This window comes from Alosa sapidissima, chromosome 10 (assembly GCF_018492685.1).
Source record: "Alosa sapidissima isolate fAloSap1 chromosome 10, fAloSap1.pri, whole genome shotgun sequence".
In the NCBI taxonomy this organism is placed as follows: domain Eukaryota; kingdom Metazoa; phylum Chordata; class Actinopteri; order Clupeiformes; family Clupeidae; genus Alosa; species Alosa sapidissima.
The window spans coordinates 11,779,737-11,800,437 of record NC_055966.1 but is presented as its reverse complement, the minus strand read 5'-3'; the positions used below and the strand labels follow the sequence as shown (position 1 = coordinate 11,800,437).

General features: G+C 46.2%; 2 protein-coding genes and 2 long non-coding RNA genes across 5 annotated transcripts in view; 2 read left to right on the top strand and 2 right to left on the bottom strand.

Moving 5' to 3' along the window:
• Nucleotides 1–1,226: 1,226 nt before the first annotated feature.
• On the bottom strand, nt 1,227–1,580 carry LOC121721488. Its single transcript, XR_006034848.1, has 2 exons — nt 1,415–1,580; nt 1,227–1,349 (listed from the first exon to the last, which is right to left on the bottom strand). It is a non-coding gene; the product is annotated as an uncharacterized LOC121721488 (long non-coding RNA).
• Nucleotides 1,581–1,842: 262 nt separating this feature from the next.
• cpvl (carboxypeptidase vitellogenic like) lies at nt 1,843–19,141 on the bottom strand. 2 transcript variants are annotated; one of them, XM_042108419.1, is made up of 13 exons: nt 18,865–19,141; nt 18,324–18,505; nt 17,835–17,953; nt 15,970–16,084; nt 10,496–10,554; nt 9,307–9,386; nt 8,780–8,846; nt 7,800–7,922; nt 7,362–7,493; nt 5,330–5,428; nt 3,718–3,891; nt 2,675–2,857; nt 1,843–2,109 (listed from the first exon to the last, which is right to left on the bottom strand). In XM_042108419.1, the coding sequence occupies exons 2-13, from the start codon at nt 18,502–18,504 to the stop codon at nt 2,005–2,007; spliced, it is 1,437 nt and encodes a 478-aa protein (XP_041964353.1). In that variant the 5' UTR covers nt 18,505; nt 18,865–19,141; the 3' UTR covers nt 1,843–2,004. The 2 variants fall into 2 exon arrangements, with proteins under 2 accessions (XP_041964353.1, XP_041964352.1); XM_042108418.1 differs by having other exon boundaries at nt 18,860–19,140.
• On the top strand, nt 14,377–15,829 carry LOC121721494. The gene is made up of 2 exons (XR_006034853.1): nt 14,377–14,468; nt 14,585–15,829. It is a non-coding gene; the product is annotated as an uncharacterized LOC121721494 (long non-coding RNA).
• Nucleotides 19,142–19,702: 561 nt separating the features above from the next.
• The window catches only part of chn2 (chimerin 2), a 47,600-nt gene continuing 46,601 nt past the window's right edge, over nt 19,703–20,701 (top strand). The window contains exon 1 of the mRNA XM_042108422.1: nt 19,703–20,358. Within this exon, the coding sequence (XP_041964356.1) occupies nt 20,310–20,358 (49 nt within the window). The 5' untranslated portion in view covers nt 19,703–20,309. The remainder of the gene's footprint in view (nt 20,359–20,701) is intronic.

Here is a 20,701-nt window from a genome sequence, read left to right as displayed (position 1 = left end):
AAATTGATATAATGAGGCTTTTGCGCTATAGGCGAAAAAGAGCAGAGATAAACAAAAATGCGCTTTTACTGTAGTGGAGATTACTAGATGGAAACGAAAGGGAAAAGGCTTTTAAGATGCCCATTTAAATTGTAGCCTAATGCACTCTTGTGTGTTTTAGCATACATCCGAAATAAGGAGGAATGTGAGGAGGCTCCTATTAACTGTAAAGAATGCATCTGCAATCTAAACATGAAACACAATGTCAGTAGATGTTAGATCAGAAGCAGCAAATGTGCATTGTAACGCATTACTCCCAACACTGATTCTTACATAGGTGTTGCTATTGTCAAGGTGGGACAGGGCAGAGTGAAGTAGAAATGGCATCCTCTGTGCTCCTGTTCTGATGGTAGGCGAATTGAAAGGGGTCCAGTGCGGGTGGTAAGCAGTTCTTGAGGTGGGCCAGGACCAGCCTCTCGAAGCAGATATCAGTAGTGGTGTATTAGCCCAGATATCAGTAGTGAAGTAGGCCCAGATATCAGTAGTGGTGTATTAGCCCAGATATCAGTAGTGGAGTAGGCCCAGATATCAGTAGTGGTGTGGGCAGTGTTGTGCCTGAATGTGTTTATTGAACGATCATATTTTGGGCGAACGTGAACTGAACGTACTGTATTACTGCCTGATGAACGTTACTGTGAACTCGTTCATTCTGGTGTCTGTGAACGGCACGCTCTCTCAGTTTAACTTCGTTCAATAGGATGGCAGATTTCTAAAGAGCCTTCCAGGCGAAACCCCGGGTAAAACATACCATAAACAGGCCTTTTCAATTACTGTCTGAACAGTGTGGAGCTGGACGTTGTTTTTCTGAACTTTCTAAAGATGGCAGTCAACAACTTTATACTGTTGGGGAGAGTTTGGCATTGTTTAGGAAATGTGCAAGCACCTGTATACAAAAACAAAATCTAAAACAACCATGTAATACTGTTGCAAGAGAACCCAAAACACATAGGAACAAGTATCCAAATACTTGTGTAACAGCATTAGTCTGTGCCAACACAAGCACTCATAATATTCATCTTCTGTTGCTACACATTCATTCCAACAGCATCCTTATGGACCCAGCCTTCTCTGTGTGCTGCTCCTTTAGGAAACTCCATACAGCAGAGGCCACCTGGTGGACACATTGGCCATTACAACCTATTGACTTATAGTCATTCACATAGATGTGTGCGAAAAAAGAAAGAGGCTTTTTTAAATGTCAAAGTGACGTCTTTATTGAAATCATACAGCAAAATCATCAGCGTCATGTATCTCTCACTCACTCATGCACTCTCATATACATACTCACACACACACACACACACACACACCTGTCTTTCCTCAACACACAAACCTGTTTAACACGCACACACAGACGCACGGCATGCACACGTACACACACACACACACACTTGAGTCACTTTGACTCAGAGCAAACTAGTGATGGGCAAATGAAGCTTTAGTGAACCACTAAACCACAGCAGTGTGAAGCTAGCAACACTAATGAAAAAATCCAATATGGCTGCCACATGTAGATTTTTCAACATAAAAGTCCTTACCCAAACCAGTTTATGTAACCAAAAATATTGGTTTGCTAAGGACTTTTATGTTGAAAAATGTATGTGTGGCGGCCATCTTTTTGCTTTTCAGCTAGTGTCGCTAGGTTCACACTGCTGTGGTTCAGTGGTTCACCAAAGCTTCATTTGCCCATCACTAGAGCAAACAGAACAGTGTGGACTTGGGAATCTGCTCTCCAGATCCTACTGCATAAACATATTACTACTACTGATGGGTCATCAACAAGCACCTACGCATCAGTGATGAGGTCATCAAGAGTTGTATACGCATCAGTGATGTCTGTCTGTGTGTGAGTGTGTGTATGATTACAAGTTCATTAGTTAAATCAGCGCCGGTGGCTTCCTCTAGAGACTCAGGTGGGGGTGGGAGGAGGCTTAAGGCACCTGGACTCTGCCCCTCCTCTTCGCATCAGTTAGCAGAGAAGCCCTTAGTGGAGAGGAATCTGTCCATCATGTCAAAGGACCTCTGGGGTTGGTCGTAGGGAAGTATGTGCCCGCCCCCCCGCACGATCACCTGAGAGACGGGGACAGGAAGAGGCTGGTGAGTGTGAGCGGTCATCCAACAAGGCCTCGGTCTCAGTCGCGCACGCACGCACACACACACGCACGCACGGACAAATACACCAAAGCGCACACACACTCCCTTAAACATACACACAAAGTTGCGGCCACTTTGGCCTCTCAGCTGTTTTCTACTTATTTTGTCTGCCTCTCCTCTCCTAGGCCTGATCCCGTGTGTCCCGGGATAGGGGGTGTGCCAGCGTACGGGGCGTGTCCCACCTTGCCGGATAAATTTGGCCTGGCCTTCCAGAGATGCGACGGGAGCTTTGCGTTGTGTTTTGTCCTGTTGTTGTTAAAGTCCTTTTGTATTAGATATGTTTTCATGTAATTAAAAACCTAGACGTGAATTGTCGCACTGTCTCCTGCCCCATTTCTTTGTTACCTTTGAGCCGGGTAACACACACACACACACACACACACACACACTTCACCTAAGTTGGACCATACTGTGATGTGTCTGAACACACACTGACACACACACACAAAATTGAACGTGGCCATGTTCTCCCTGCTCTCACCTGGAAGAACTCTCCGACCTGCCGCACGTATCCGGCCACCTCAGGGTCACCAGGCTGCAGTCGCCACGGGAACCGTTCAGCCTTTTTGTACTCGTCCACTCCGGTCCAGTTGACGGTGGGCAAGAACCGCTGAGTCAGAGGGGCGGCCACGATCACGTCCAGCTGACCACTGTAGATCAACACCTGCGCACACACATACACACACAACGCTCAGTCACTGGGGCAGCCATAATTATTGATCAAACACAGAGAGAGAACACAAGATTAGCCTACACACACACACACACACACACACACACACACACACACACACACACTAACTTTGAGATCATTGGATCAGGGATTCCTAAAATCACTTCCTACTTCACCTAAACTTTACAAACTGAAAATAAACAGCATCAGCAGTCAGGAAACGCTGTATGTGGGCCTACCTTTCCTGTAAATAAATGTACACATTCTTCCAACTTCAATTTGTGATGTTTGCAAGCGTTGTTACTACGGTTTACTACAGCCACTTTTGATTTCAAAACTATAGCGTCATCCCATCTCATCGCTGATTGGTTGGCCCTTTTTGGGGTCTGTTGGAAAACATTTCCCTGAGAGGAGATCTAGGTGGGCGTGGCCAGGCTAGGGCGCCACTGTTCTGACGGCAACAGCCAACTCGTTCCACCACTGAGGAACCACAAAAGAGGATCGTGTGGTTTGCTGTGTAGACGGCAGTGACAGACAATGTTGCTTGGAAGAACGCAGCAGCCTCTAGGATAAGAGGACATTACACCTCAGCATATACACACACACACAGTCATAGTGAGTGAGTGTACTAATGGTAAATAAGTCCGTGTGTGTGAGTGTGAGTGCATGAGCTGGTCTGTCAGTCATCTTTGTGTGTATATGTGTGAGTGGCTTTTAACTGAGAATGAATTTTTGTTGTGTTTTTATGTGTGTGTATGTGCGAGTGTGTTCATGTTTGTCAATGTAAGAGCCTAATGTCTAATTGTGTATGTGTGTCCATTTGAGTCTGGTGAGTGTGTGTGTGTTTTTACCCTGTAGTTGTCCATGAGGACCCCGAGCCAGGGTTTGATGCTCTTCATGACGTCCTGTAGCAGGTGTTTCTCCACCTCAGAACCATCGTGGAATGTCAGGTTCCCAACATGGATGCTGCTCCGCACCAACGGCAACGTCACAAAACTTGCAAAGTACTCCTGATCTGCTGGCTCCTACAGAAAGGTGTGTGTGTGTTTATGTGAGAGAGAGAACACAACTGTGTGTGTGTGTGTGTGTGTGTGTGTGTATCGATAATTGATCATTAAGAATTTCGTTGATCACGTTAATTTGTTGTCGATTAAACTAATGCAGGTTGCATTGCGTAGTGAGTCTTGAAGCAATGAAATGAATTTCACTGTGTGGCAGCGATTAAACTTTTTACCACACGGGGGCAATACTCCGTTACCTGCGAGTTTCCGTTTTGATTTCAAAGGTAATCATGAAGAGGTCACGGCGAAGTGTGGTGTGGGACCACATGCACCGCAGTGTTTGCAGTGGACTGCAGTACGACACGGCCACGACTCAAATGATGTAGGCTACCACTTAAACAAAGTGCATCCGACCCTGGTTAATGTCGGCGGCAGTGCATCCTGCTCTCAGTCTCCACCTAGCATCACCTCTGCATTAGCGCGGAGGAGCGGAATAAGGTTCCCCGGGCTGTGCTAGTTAGCGCGGAGGAGCGGAATAAGGTTCCCTGGGCTGACCAAGTTAGCGCAGAGATACCTGTGCATCCTGGCAACGTCAATCCCCTGTGTTTTCGGCGGCTGGACTGACGGTCACCAGGTTGCGGTTGCATCTGACCCTAGATCATGTCAACATGCTTATCTTTCTCAACAAAAATCAGTAGACTGATGCTGAGGTTGTATGTGAGTTACTAGTCATTTATGAGGCTTTGTTTAGTAGCGTAATTAATTGTTAGGTACAGTAGGCTAATCTCCATCACCCTCTTTCTCGACTCCGTGTCTTGGATAGCCTAGTTTTGAGTTACATTTTGACAAAACCTGTCAGATCCAAGTATTATTATGTTTTTGGTTAAGTTATTGTTTAACATGATTCTTTTTATTATTTATTAGTTTGGAACAAACGAGGGTCTCTGTTTAAGAACTCCGGCTCACAGCTGCAGGTTCCGCTGCTTTAGAACACCGCAGCGCTTAATATCTTCCAAGTTCAGCCTAACCGAACGTCCAGTTTAACTGCCACAACTTGTTCTTCTTGTAATAAAGATCTCGAGGAAAAACATGCTGCATTTTCATTGCATTTTTTATTTATAAAAAGTTAAATAAATATGCCCATCCCTAGAGTGTGTGTGTTTGTGTGAAAATTTAATCGAATGCCCATCCCTAGTGTGTGTGTGTGTGTGTGTGTCTCTGTGTGAGAATGACAGTTGTGTGGAAAGCAGGTGTGTGAGGTGACAGGCAGCAGTGTAATGTGCATAGATGGCTGCAGGTGTGTGTTTGTGTGTGTGTGTGTGTATTATGTGCGTGTGTGTGTGCCGTTGAGCTCACCTGGCTCTGCCCGTGTAGTGTGTGTGTGTGTGTGTGTAGGGTTCAGCTCACCTGGCTCTGCCCGTGTAGTGTGTGTGTGTGTGTGTGTGTGTGGGGTTCAGCTTACCTGGCACTGCAGGTAGTTATAGTAGTTGGTGCAGCCAGTGGCATTCTGGAAGAAAGATGGGTAGGGCAGGATGTCCCCATTCAGCAAGCTGTCAAACACCTACACACACACACACAATTCATCAGAATGCCTTATAAGGACCATTTGCAATGTGTCGGGCCATATGATCTGAAAGTTGAAGGTTAATATCAGTGTGTGGAAGGAGAGGTACAAACGCACACCAAAATCGAGGTGCAGACAACTAGGAATAAAACTTAGATGAAGGAGAGAGATGCTGCATACCCAGAGTTATACGCTAATTACTTTATTGAGGCAATAACGTTTCGGCCAGTCTGGCCTTCTTCAGATCGCATGCATAAAGTCATTTGAATATAACTCGAGTGTCTATAACTCGGCATCTCTCCTTCAACTAATATCAGTGTGTGAGCACAGGACTCAACTAACCAATGGACAGCTCACTGGCGCCCTCTGCTGCGACTCTAATGAACTGCTCTGATCTCAGCAGAATTGAACATGTGCACAGAGACCCCATCAACGTGTGTCTGTGTGTCTGTGTGTCTGTGTGTCTGTGTGTCTGTGTGTCTGTGTGTCTGTGTGTCTGTGTGTCTGTGTGTCTGTGTGTCTGTGTGTCTGTGTGTCTGTGTGTTCACCCATTGCTGCTGCTGTATAACCCTACAGCAGTGTTTCTCAAACTTTTTCCAGACCAGGGACCACTTAACCAGTAAAAAATACCTCACAGATCACAGACCTAGTCCAACAGACCAACAGTATATTAAACAATAGGCCTACTCACTGACCACCTTGCTTATTGTGTCAGAGGATTCATATGATTTAAACTGGCATAGCTTACATAGGCAGTGTTGCAGAACTGTTTGGATTCACATACAAGACAAGTTAGTTCAATACTGTGAAAATCATCTATATTATATTTTACCATGTCTGCTCGCAGACCATTTAGGATAGCTTGCGAACCACATTTTGAGAAACACTGCCCTGCAGTCACATTAGCTAGAAGAGACAATAGGACTGGGCTTTTCACAAAGACAACAGACAAGGGGTCATTATTTCACCGGCTAGATAGGGCCAAAATAGACAAGAAGTCTATTTTATGTTAATGCTAAACTTAAGCATAACATGAAAAAATAATTCAAGATGGTGTAGCTAACTAATAGACAGCAGTTTTTCCTGCACTAAGAAATACGTTCAGGGTGTGTGTTTATATTTTGTAAAGGTTAGTGAGAAATAAGCACTATTAAATCTAAAAACACAGCTTTTGTAACCAGAAAAATACAATGGTGACACACAATCTATCTGCCAACCACCTACTTTGCATTGGCATGTCAGGAAGCAACTACCTACATAAACCTACAAAAAAAGAAACATAGCCTTGGTTACCAGCTATCAACACCCACTCAGCAGCAAGTTGCTGGAGTTGCCCGTGTCTGTGTGTGTGTGTGTGTGTGTGTGTGTATCTGTGCAAGTTGCTGGAGTTGCCTGTGTGAGTGTGAGTGTGTGTGTGTGTGTGTGTGTATCTGTGCAAGTTGCTGGAGTTGCCTGTGTGAGTGTGAGTGTGTGTGTGTGTGTCTGTGCAAGTTGCTGGAGTTGCCTGTGTGTGTGTGTGTGTGTGTGTGTGTGTGTGTGTGTGTGTGTGTCTGTGTGTGTGTGCTCGCGTGCGTGTGTGTGTGTGTGTGTGTCTGCAAGTTGCTGGAGTTGCCTGTGTGTGTGTCTGTGCAAGTTGCTGGAGTTGCCTGTGTGTGTGTCTGTGCAAGTTGCTGGAGTTGCCTGTGTGTGTGTGCTCGCGTGCGTGTGTGTGTGTGTGTGTGTCTGCAAGTTGCTGGAGTTGCCTGTGTGTGTGTCTGTGCAAGTTGCTGGAGTTGCCTGTGTGTGTGTCTGTGCAAGTTGCTGGAGTTGCCTGTGTGTGTGTGTGTGTGTGTAAGTTGCTGGAGTGGCCTGTGTGTGTGTGTGTCTGTGCAAGTTGCTGGAGTTGCCTGTGTGTGTGTGTGTGTGTGTGTGTGTGTGTGTGTGTGTGTACCTCAAAGGCCTCCACCCATTGCTGCGTCTGTATAAGGTCCACTCCTCTGTCTGTCTGGCTTTGCACGTACTCCCTTTGCTGCTCATCAATCATCCCCGTCTGATACAGGAAGTCCCCATAACCCCCCAGCATCTACAGACAGGTGGGGAGGGAGAAAGAAAGAAAGAAAGAAAGAAAGAAAGAAAGAGAGAGAAGAGAAGAGAAGAGAAGAGAAGAGAAGAGAAGAGAGAGAGAGAGAGAGAGAGAGAAAGAGAAGCGAGGGGGTAGAGAAAGAGAGAAGGAAAGAAAGTGTGACATGTTTATATACTTTTTTCTATATGTATGTTTTTTTCTCTCAACTGGACAACATTACAGAGAGAGAAAGGGGAAAGGGGGGGGGAGGGGCACGCACACGCACACACACACACACACACACACACACACACACACACATCCTACCAGCTCTGGGTCACACAGTCCATCGCCGATGGCGACGCCTCTGAAGTTGATCTTGACTTTGGCTGAGGGGTTGTTCTTATGGATGTAGTATCCAATGGCTGGCACATACTTCCCTGCATAGGACTGCACACGCGTGCACACACACAAACACACAAAGTTAGGCTACTTATAACTGATTAAACTGCCAACAACTGACTCATAAGTAGGCAAACCGAACCCAATCCAAGCAAATTTTCAGTAAGTCCCTAGTCCTGCAGCCTACTGGGCAAATGCAATGTTCTCCTAGCCTGGGTGTTCCCATGCTGCCTTGCGCGCGATTTGATTCACGCTGCTAAGGCAGCCTGGAGACCATGGAGCAAATTTTCGCCTGAGATAGGGAACCAATCACAGAACAGGGGGGAAAGCACTTGCTTGCTAGACGATGATGAGCTATGCACAGACGCATTTGATAGACATCCGTGGCACCCAATAAACGGATCTGGGCATTTTTTTCAAATACGAGAAAATGAACGTTTGGTTCCCAGACCACGTCTCATTGAGAAGTGGTGGCGCTAGCCAGGCTAATGTTCTCCTATCCTAACTGAGCTAGGCTAACCTCTAGGTTTCACCTCAGTCCTAATTGAGCTAGGTTAACCTCTAGGTTTTACTTCAGATTAAACTGAGCTAGGCTAACCTCTAGGTTTTACTTCAGTTTAAACCTAGCAAGGCTAACCTCTAGGTTTTACTTCAGTTTAAACCTAGCAAGGCTAACCTCTAGGTTTTACCTCAGATTAAACTGAGCTAGGCTAACCTCTAGGTTTTATCGCATCCATAACTGAGCTAGGTTAACCTGTAGGTTTTATCGCAGTCCTTAACGCTCAAGAAACTGACTGAATTAGATTCTGATGAGGTCATCTTATCTGACGAACTGGACAGACAGAGAGCTTACTGGGGCACTAGTGTGGTTTCCCAATTCAGAAATGCATGTCACACACACACACCTCTCCTGTGGCGTAGAAGTCGTTTGCCTGATACTCTTTGAAGATCTGGAAGAACTGAATCAATGCACTAGAGGAAACCAAAGAAAATAATTATATACAGTCTAGGGCTGCAATCACACACACACACACACACACACACACACACACTCTATTGCTGTAAACAATTACTCGATTCATCAATTAGTTGTCAACTATTATATTAATTGCCAACTGTTTTGGTAAGCACTTAATTGCATTGAGTCATTTTTTAAGAAAAAGACCTCAAATTCTTCAATTGCAGCTTCTTAAATTTCAATATTCCCAGTTTTACTAACTCCTCTATGACAATGAACTCAATACCTTTAGCATGTGAACAAAACAAGGCAGATTAATCAACAATGAAAATAACTGTAGGTTGTCGCTCTAATACAGTCTCTCTCCACACACACACAGCTTTAAAAAGCTAAAGGCACATTCCATCCACAGAGACTGAAATGGCAGGAGGTGCGCAGTGCACTGCCCCTGGCTGGCCAGAAGGGGGCAGTCACCTGTACAGGTCCCTCCCAACGTCATCCTGATTCTGGGCAAAGCCTTTGTCATCATCTGTGAAGCTGAACCCTGTGCCAACCTATACACACAGGACGGGATAAGAGCAAATGTGCACGCGCACACACACACACACACACACAAAAGAATGTATCAGACCAAACCTTGAATTCCAGCTTAACTGAACCTAATATAGCTGCTTTCAGACACAACCTCCGCAGTATAACATATTATGTCCGACCCGTCGGGTGATTCAGATATGATGCTAACATGCTGACATTATATGTGAACGACACCGACGCACATGAACAGAATCTCTGCGTGGTTGAACAAGTTGAACACGGACATGAACAGAATCTCTGCATGTTCTTCGCTTCGTTCAGACACGAGGTCATTTACATAATGTCCGTCGGAAATACTAGGAGGGGAGTAATGTAACAGTCGGAAACACAAATGGCCGGTTACCGGTATGCTGTTCAGATATACGGCCCAACCGCTTGACATCCGCAGAACATGCAGACTTGCACGTAGGTCTGAAAGCAGCTAATCATACAAATAATGAAATTGGACCAGGGTCTCATCTTGGACTCACACAGACACAGACACACACACAGAGAAGAGGGTCTCATCTTGGACTCACACAGACACAGACACACACACACAGAGAAGAGGGTCTCATCTTGGACTCAAGTGGAAGTGTAAAATAACTTCACCTGGCTGACACGTGTGTGTTCTGGGTGAGATGCTTGGTTCTGGTTTAGCCCCTCTCTCTCTCTCTCTCTGTGTGTGTGTGTGTTTCTCAGACAGTAGTCAGTGTTCTAAATTATATTCTCATAATTCGGGACACACACACACACACCTCCCTAAAGAATGTTCTAATTCTTAATAATAAAGGAACCATTCAGAAAATACACCCGGCAGGTACACAGCTGCTAAAACTCACACACTGACAAAGTCACTAACCAGATTATCTATGTACATAACTCTCTCTCACACACACACACACACACCAGGTTATCAATGCACAGAATGCACACACACACACACACACACACACACACACACACTGGGTTATCAATGCACAGAACATGAAGACACACACACACACACACACACACACTTACCAGGTTATCAATTCACAGAATGTACACATGCACGCACACACAGAGACGGATACACACACACACTGACCGGGTTATCGATGTACAGCACTGAGTAGTGAGCGGTCCATGGGTAATCTCTCAGGCCCACTGTAAACAACAAACACAAACAAACAAACAAACAAACATCAACACCATGTACCGACAACAAACCATCAACACCATGTACCGACAACAAACAAACAGACAAACAAACAAACAAACAAACAAAACAAACATCAACACCATGAACCGACAACAAACAAACAGACAAACAAACATCAACACCATGTACAACACTACACTTTTTTTCAATACTAGTTCAAAAGGTACACATAAAAAGATTGGTGAGGAGCAGTGAATGCCGGTCTCTCACCAGTCACACACACACAAACACACACACACACACACACACACACACAGAAAAGGAAGCCCTCCTTTTCACAAACCCGCCTGACCCTTCCTGCAACATTTTAGCTAACTATTTTCCTCCTACAATGCAAACACAAACCCTGATAACGTTCCCTTCTGGTCCTGCACAATCTCTCTCCCCGAAGACACTTAGTGATTTCAGCCCTGATTGGGAAGGGGGTAGTGTATGATTATGCGGGGGTCGCTCACAGAAGAGTGGTGGTCTCTCACCGGTTATGTTGGGTGTTACGACCCTCTCTGTTTCTGGCTGTCTGTGCTTCCGCGGAGCCTTGGCTGGCTGGAGACGGCAGAGTGCTTGATTGCCAATTAAGACACACCTGTGCGCAAATGGGCTTTAAAAGCCAGACCAACTTGCTCTCTCTCTCTCTCTCTCCCGAACCAGACACACATAGACATACATTCATGCATGCATTCACTCACTCTCATACATTTCCCTTGGACTATACAACAAACATTCACCACACTCACTCTGATTTTTCCTGCCAGCGTTCCAATTACTACACTCTCAACCAGATCCCACATCCCCTAGACATACTTTTGTGATACCAATAAATATTTGTGATAATTTCATTCAGTGTTCGTCTCCCTTTCATGTTTTCGGTCCATACGAGCCTGGGCCGTAACATGAATTGGATTCTCGTCCGGGACTGGTTGTGGAAGTTCGGCAGGAAGGTGAGCAAGCTACTTTGTGTGTCTGCTTGTAGCCTATTTCTGAGTAAGCTCCTTTAAAAGGTGCTTCAGCTGAGTCAAGCTAGTCTTATCTCTTCCAACGAAGCACTGTTTTTTACTTTGCTTGTTTGTTATTTTGCCTTTCTTATTTTTTACAGGGAACTGCTGAAGGGACGCTTCGGAGTGTGGCATTAAGCCGCACATCGGTTTTCCTCTCAGCTCTCGGCTGTCCTCTCACGAGTTCGCGTTTAAATATCCCCAGCTCGGTGACCTGTAGGGAAGGGGTTAGTTGGGTTAGGAGCTGCTCAGACCAAGAGCTGCTGGTTTAGGCTACTGCGGACACGCATTGTGGGTTATCTTGCTGGAGTTTGTTTAGTTTTTTGTTCGTTTTGTTTGGGAAAGATGAGTAGCGAATAAGTAAATGTAGGATTACTGTTTGTTTGGCTAGCTGCATTTTCTGGTGTTGCTTGTAGGCAAGGCCATGTGTAAAGTTATGGTTGGCATCTGCTGCTAGACCGATTAGGAAGTCATTAATTAAATTGGCGAGTAAGACATCACTCGTTTGTTTTGTGCTCTATGTTGTGCAAAAGAGTGCAAACTGAATGATTATGTATTAGCCAAACGTATTTTTCAGACAGCTTGTGAACACCTTAATGAGAGAGCAGGTTGTTCAATAGTCTGAGAAAATAGGACCTTACCTTTTGTTGTGGAGTGCCTGAGATGGTTGTGTTCATTAGATGTTTTGTGATAGTATTCCTTTGTAAAACCGTGTAAATCCAGTTTGCATAGTAGCTAGGCCTAGTTAGGTTGTTAGTAGCTGTGAGCAACATACAACGAAGAATTTGTTGCTTGGAGATAGCTACCAGTGCTACTGTGGGTGTTGTCTGACTCCTTGTGGCAGAAAGAGGGATTTATTTATTTTCTTTGTCTTTTTTGTTGTTTAGTTTAACTGCATTGTGTGGGGGGAGTTTATTCACTGTATATATATTTATATTTACAACTAAGTGTGTCATAATTAAGTGATTAATCATGTCTGCTACAGTGGATGACTTGTTTCAGAGCCCTCAGAAGATGTGCTAGAGAAGTGCTCAAAGGAACAGTTGCTATTGATTGCTGATAAGTATGGGGTTGAGCTCAGCAGTGAGATCAAAAAGTTAAAGCCAAAAATCCTGAGTCACCTTAAAAGCAAATTAATTGAAGAAGGTATTCTGGTAGTGAAACCTGTTGTGCCTAGCAGTCCTGGAGAGTCAGATGTATCGGGTGAGAGTCAGGCCAGTGAGATTAGGATAAGGGAGTTGGCAGTACAAGAGAAGCAAATGCAGCTTGATGCAGCAAAACTTTGAGCAAATCGAGAAGCTCTAGCAGCAAAAGAAAAGCAAATGGATAAGGAACTAGAGCTCAAGAAATTAGAGTTCCAGCAAGAGCGTGAGCGGGAACGCGCTGAACGCGAGCGTGAGCGCGTTCGTGAACATGAGATTGTCCAGAGAGAATGGGAATTCAAAGAGCGTGAGAGGCAATTTGAATTGAGGAAGTTGGAGCTAGAGCTGGCTGCTAAAGGTACCCCTCTCCCATTACCATCTCCCTCGCCTGATGCGCCCCCTGCTGCTCCTGTGTTTGATGTAGGGCGGCACATCAGAATGGTGCCCCCCTTTTCAGAGCGAGAGGTAGAGAAGTACTTTCCCCACTTTGAGCGAGTAGCTATTTCTTTGCAGTGGCCGAAAGAGCATTGGACTCTACTTTTACATTGTGTCTTAGTGGGTAGGGCTCAAGATGTGTATGCTTCATGACTTTCGAGCAGTCTTGCTGCTATGATACTGTCAAATGTGCCACATTGCGGGCATACGAACTTGTACCCGAGGACTACCGCCAGCGGTTTCGTCATTACCAGAAGTATGACCGCCAGACATATGTAGAGTTTGCTCGGGAAAAACGAGATCTATTTGATAGGTGGTGCAGCTCGCTAAAGGTCGACTCCGTGGAATTACTTCGGCAGTTGGTTCTTGTCGAGGAGTTTAAGAACTGTGTCCCTGAAGCAGTGGCCACCTATTTAAATGAGCAGAAGGTTCAGACACTTGAAGAGGCAGCTGTGCTCACTGATGAGTTTATATTGACACACAGAGCCGTACATGGGAATTGGCGTGGTGTTCCAGGTAGAGCTTGGACTCCTTTTGAGGGTAAACAGAGGTCTGGTGGGGCAGCACCAAACTCTGGATCTTTTCCTCGGAAGAGAGGTAATTCACCGGTCTCTAATTCTGAAATTGTTTGCTATATTTGCCAAAATGTGGGACACAAGGCATCTCAATGTCATGCACGCAAGGATGTTAAGACTGTTGCTTTGGCCGTGTCTTCTCCATCTAGGTCTTTGTATGCTCATCCAACTCGGGGTTCCTGTGCGTACTACTAGCTACTCTCCGTTTATTAGCTGGGGGACTGTATCTCTGCATGGGCAGGACCAAACACGGGTGCCTGTGCGGCTGCTAAGTATATCTCAGGTCACTTTAGTATATCTACTTTAGAGATAAACTACTAGCTACTCTCCGTTTATTAGCTGGGGGACTGTATCTCTGCATGGGCAGGACCAAACACGGGTGCCTGTGCGGCTGCTAAGGGACACTGGGGCAAGCCCAGTCTTTTCTGTTGGCAGGAGTTGTTCCACTCGCGGAGGAATCTGCCACAGGGACCCATGTTGTAGTGAGGGGCTTTTGACCTGAGATATACTAAAGTGCCTTTACATAAAGTTACTCTCTCCTCCGGTCTAGTGTCGGGAACGGTAGGAGTTGGGGTATGTCCGTCCTTACCTGTTCCTGGGGTTGAGTTCATTTTAGGAAATGACCTAGCAGGTGGAAGAGTGTGGCAAAGCCCTGACAATGCTTCATCACCTGTAGCAGGGAATGTGCCGGATGTGCTGGATTCTGTTGGTTCAGGTGAGAGGTGTGAGAACTCCCCTGCCACAGTTCCTGTGTGTAAGACCTGTGTACAAAGTACCCAGATACCGGAGGTGGAGGAGAAATTGAATCTTGCCTCTACTTTTGTTCACCAGCCTGACAAGGGCAAGACTAACCATGTTGCAGTCCAGGTTGAAAGTCTGTCTGTCCAGTGTCCCAAGATTGCTGACTGTGTGGTTGTGACGTCTGAATGCCTCTTGGAACCTGAACCTCCTGTACTTGTTGAAGATGAAGCCGTGTTTGAGACCTTGGAAGAATTTGAAAGCGATATGGTGGAGCATAGCTCCTTGGTAGATGTTAAGGTCTGTGATTTGTTTGGGACAGAACGGAACACTGATGAACTTAAGAAGCTGTTTGGCGATGGTAGCAGTGATCTGTGTATGGGATGGACCCTGCTTGGAGATTCTCCTGTAGTGGTACCTGGGGTCCAATCACTGTCTACTTATGAAATCCCAGTGCCTTTTGTCTGCTTGTTATGTGTGTACTGGCTCCTCAGTGTAGTTTTTCATGTTGGTTGTTGACACCAGTGGTTTTGGTGTGGTTGTTCAGTCTTGGGAGGTGTGGAAAACCTCACTTGACAAGTCCCAGTGGGTCTCCGATATTGTCTTGGTGATGTAAATGTTTTGAGTTCTGTTTGTGGTGTCTTTATAGTCTATGCTGACCTAAATCCTCCAGGCTTAAGGACCAAAGACTTCTGACAATCAGGCCATGAGCCAGGACCACAATACAACCAGGCTAACAACCATATCCTTTCCAAGTTTTCATATAGCACATGTGGTTTAAACATACCAAAAAATTAATGATGCAGTATTTTGAGTATTAATGTTAGTTAAGATTAAATATTTTGTTAGAATGTAAATGTGTTGTGTGTGTTTGTGGTCTGTCCTCTCTGTTTTCCAGGACACTGGAGGGTAGGGGTGGGGCAGATCCACAGAGGGTCTCTTATGTTTCTTAAGCTTCCTGAAGGAACCCTCTCGGGGAAGGGAGGTGTTACGAACCTCTCTGTCTCTGGCTGTCTGTGCTACCGCGGAGCCTTGGCTGGCTGGAGACGACAGAGTGCTTGATTGCCAATTAAGACACACCTGTGCGCAAATGGGCTTTAAAAGCCAGACCAACTTGCGCTCTCTCTCTCTCTCCCGAACCAGACACACATAGACATACATTCATGCACGCATTCACTCACTCTCATACATTTCCCTTGGACTATACAACAAACATTCACCACACTCACTCTGATTTTTCCTGCCGGCGTTCCAATTACTACACTCTCAACCAGATGATCCCACATCCCCTAGACATACTTTTGTGATACCAATAAATATTTGTGATAATTTCATTCAGTGTTCGTCTCCCTTTCATGTTTTCGGTCCATACGTGCCTGGGCCGTAACATTGGGGTACAACACGTAAGGGCCATATTTACACACACACACACACACACACAGAAGAGTGGTGATGAGCGGTCAGTGCTGGTCTCTCACCGGTTATGTTGGGGTACACCACGTAAGGGCCGTGCTCCACAAACAGCCCAAACATGGAGGTGCCACCAGGTCCCCCCTGCAGCCACAACAACACGGGCGCCGACTCAGGCCTCTCCTGTGACACACACACACACACACACACACACACACACACACACACACAGAGACATAGACACACACAAAAATGATTCCCTGTGATTGGTGTATGAATGGTCCACTGCATGTTGTTTAAGGTAAAAGCAGAATACACACATACACAGATCAATGACATAAGTCTGCACACTCTGTAATACAAAAACACCAAGGTCGCACAAGTGTACGTAAAGGCCAGTCGTCAGCAGGGACTGCTGTGTGTGAGAGCCCACTCAGCATGTATTGGTTGGACTTACACATGCCTACAATAAAACACACACACGTCCTATAAATCACTGTGACTGAACCATACATTCAAGGACACACAATCCTGTCCATGATGAAATACATACCTTGCATGTCAATAAGACTCTGCGCGCACGCGCACACACACACACACACACACACACGTCTACAGTAATAAAGTTCAGACAGACACATACATTGCATGGCTATAAAACACTGCACATGACTATCATTACACACCACTGTATATCATAGGCGGAGTTTGACATTCGAGTCAGGGGGGCAGACAAAAAAAAAAAAAAAAAACAGTATGAGCACATATGGAGAAAACAAACATGTTAAATAAAGATATAATTACATTGTAACAATTTAACAATTCGTCCTTATGAAATCCAATGCAGCATGGTTGTCTTGAAACGCAATAGACAATGTCGCCTAGCAGCTGAAAACATTCGGGGCTTAGCCCATAGAGTCTGGTTGCTGCTCACTTTTGATAAATTAATCCACCGCCTCTAGCCTCATTTGAGTCACATTGATTAAATGTTTTGTACAATCATATTTTGTCAATTAAAGAATGTAATGACCTGTTGCCATCTTGACATTTCTGTTTGCTATTAAAAATGAACTATATAGCCTAGTGTAACGGATGCCAGCTAGCTTAGCCGTGCTTGTGGAACGTTAAACCTCCGACGCCTCAAGAGTGCTGCTGGCATGCGAGCCACCTAGCAGAGTGGAGTTTTAAATAACAAGATGCATCGGTTCATGTATGCTTAGCTTAAGGAGAACGAGTCATTGAAAACTCAAATTCGATTCTACAAAGGCAAAGTAAATAAACTCCAAACTGTAGGCTATTGAGTGCAGGGCAGACCTAAATCATAGCGAGAACTCCAAGAATCAAAGGAAGTGTTCACCTACAGTCTGATGCCTCTCCAAACGCAGAAACGAAGCGCAATCACGCCATTATACGTTAAGACATAAATATTCATATTTTGCTGTAATCCAATGACACGAAAAAAAGTAATCCACAGCGATGCGTAGGCCTAGATGCACAAAAAGGGTCATGGTGTAGCCAGGCCTACGCGCGTCACATTCACCAGCCAGTTCCAAACAGGTGGACAAGGCTTCGCCACTTTGCTGTTTAAACAAAGTGGAATAAAAAGTCCAAAACTACACACAACGCAAAATCAATTAGTAATTGATTAATTTTTGAAACAATGCAATTACCCGTTTCCACCAGGGGGGGGGCAGTGCTCCCCCTGCCCCCCCACTAACTCCGCGTATGCTGTATATCAGACTTGCAGTCTACTATAGGCCCTGGTCAAGAGAGAGACTGTGTGTGTGTGTGTGGTGTGTGTGTGTGTGTGTGTGTGTGTGTGTGTGTGCTATGCATTACTGAGAGAGAACCAGAGGAAGACACTGTCTTCACACCATACACTAATATGAGATATATTCCATATATATAATTTGTGTGTGTATGTGTGTGTTACCTGTGCAGGGAAGAACCAGAAGAAGAGGTTGCTGTTGTAGGCCTTGTTGACGGTCAGGTACCCCGAGTAGCTCTTCACATTGGCTCCAGGTAGAGGGCCCACCAGACTCAACTTCCTGGCTGCAGCGCGCGTGCACACACGCGCACACACACACACACACACACACACACACACAACACAGACTCAACACGTCTGTCTCTGATCAGCCTCTAAAGTGTCCGGTTGCCACATTGGCTGCTGTGTGCCAGAGGACTGCACACACTAAAAGGCCAAGAAGTCCAAAAGTGTGTGTGTGTGTGCATGTTCAGTCAGGAGATTCTCAGTGCACATGCTGACAGGTGGCTGATCTGCCAAACAAGGTCATCATATCGCCAAACAAGGATTGTCTGGTCAGTCAGACTAAACAGAGGAAATACTCACTGTTGACAACTGAAGTTCCCCAGTAAGGAGATAATTAGGTCGCTAAACAGTGACTAAAACCCCGCTCACCTTCCTCTATCCGCCCGTCCTCGAGATAGGGCGTCAGGAACAGGGGTTTCCCGGGGTCCGGCCCGCCGCTGCCGCTGCTCACGCGGTGGGACTTTCGGCAGAAGAAGCTGGAGCATCCCCTGGACCGAACCGGCTCCACGAGCGCTAGCAGAGCGAGGAGACAGACGGTCTCCTTCAGCATCCTGCGCACAGACAGCACGGGGACACACGGGAGAGGAGGGTGAGGAGGCGACGCGATATCTGTGAAGCTAACGCCTCAGGAGACTTGGGCTGGGTAGGGTTACGCTGTTCAATCATACATCAATCCGCCACTTGCATTCCAACCGAGAGACTGATGCAGTTTGCTGTCTTACCCGTTAAAGCCTTATGTCAAGGACATGAAGGCTACTTGTGTCGCCAAGTTAATTAGCCTACATACACAGATTACAAATGCAAGAGCACTACTCAACAATACAAACCAACATCGACACTTGCCAGACTATGATTGAATGTGCTAAGTGATCATTTCTCTTTTGTAGTTAGTTTGAGAGCCTTACCTTGCCTTTTCCGTGGCCGAGTAGGCTAGGTAGAGAAACCACGCAGTAACAGTTCGTCCGCACTGGGCAACTGTGTGAAATCACGCTGCAGCTGCGAGACTAGTCACATGATCTGATGGATCAGCAGGTCATGTGATTTCAGGGTTGTTTCCTTTTTTAAAGCTTCTCATTTTAAATGACATGTCTGATCAGAGGTTGAAACTCTCATCCACGGTCAGCAGAATTTGCTTTGCTGTGTGTGTGTGGACTGCGGGCTCTCCCGATACAAAACCTCAAATGGAGTACAAGTTTGTTTCCGCTTAGTTCGCCGCAGCTGATTGGCTGTTTCATGTTCGCCTTTCAGCAGGTCCCAGATCAGTTTAGTCCATAGACTGTATATATAGAACATATAGTCTATGGTTTAGTCATGATTGTGGAGGCCAGACGGACCAGTCCCCATAAAAGATGAGAAGAAAAGACTATAGGCCCTCGGCACGCCGTTCCCCGGTAGCACTAACCAAGCGGCTGTAGCATAGGCTACTACAACTTGCCTATAAAGTGAAATTGGTTATGAAAGAAAAACCCACCGCTTACTTGCATGGATGTTGGGAGCAACAAAGCAATACGACTGTTCATGTCAAACAAAATCATAGCGAAAATGCACACCGCTATTGAGTAATCGGTCCCGGCGCGCAGTAGCCTAGACTAGATAAATTATTGTTTTAAAAGTGTCGGCTACAATTAAAATAAGTTGCAGTAGTGCAGCTCAGATTATTCAGAGCGACTCAGGTGATAGGTATTCTCCCAGTCAGTGGTTCGCTCTACCTGTTGGCCACACTAGCCCAGTCGTGCTGCCAGGGAATGTGTGGAGTGGGCGCGTTCTTGCCCGCCTGGCACGGCTGCATGTGCACACGTAGGCTCGCCTCCACCTACCCGATTCCGCTTTAAGAAGGCGGAAACCTCCTGCGCTCCCCAGTCTGTTTATTACGAGCCTCCAGCGGCACATGGAAACGCGCCTGCAAATCCGTCCAAACATGGCGAAACCGTATGGCGCTCCTCTCAGCGAGAGCGCGCACTAAATACAGCCCACCTGGGTTAGGACTCCAGTACCGGCCAGAAGCCACGAGAAGCCATACTTTCTGCTGTCATCGTTGCTATCGCACTTGCAGCGGTTCCAACTGTTCCTGACACCATGGTTGCGCCACCGCTGCCACACAGGCGCGGATAAATGCGGCAACGCAGGCGAAGCTCTGTCCGCCTCGATCAACACCGAGCGCAGTAAGAGAGACGCCCCGCGGGGCTGGATTTTAAAGCGAGTCCGCGCGGCAGTGCGGAGAGAAACTCCCTCCGGGCCCCAGACGAGCTTAGAGAAGAACCGAATCAGAGCAGAGGGCGAAAAAGTGAAATGGGCGAATCGGCCGCTGCCACCGAGGACACCTTAACTTAACATAGCCGCGAGAGGATCGGCGGGATGGCAGCCTCCAGCAACTCCAGTCTCTCCGGATCCTCGCTCTCCTCCGGTGAGTGGACTTTCGAACTCCCGAGGGACTGTGATGATGATGATGATGATGATGGATGTTATTAGCCTATTATTCCTATTTGGTTATTACACGTCTACTACTGCTATTTCTGTTTGCCAGTGCAAGCTGATATTTCATCGCTTAATTAGCCAGACAAGGTCTCAGTGGTCAGCAGCCCAAAAGGTTTCTTTAACTTTGAGCTTGTGTAGTCCTGACAGGTGAGCTTATTTAGCCCTTACAGGTGAGCCTGTGGTGGAAAGACCTCACATGGACTGTCCCTCTCTGCTTTCTGAGCATGACTCTCTAGTCTCACCATGTTCCACTGGACACGCAGCCAGTCGCA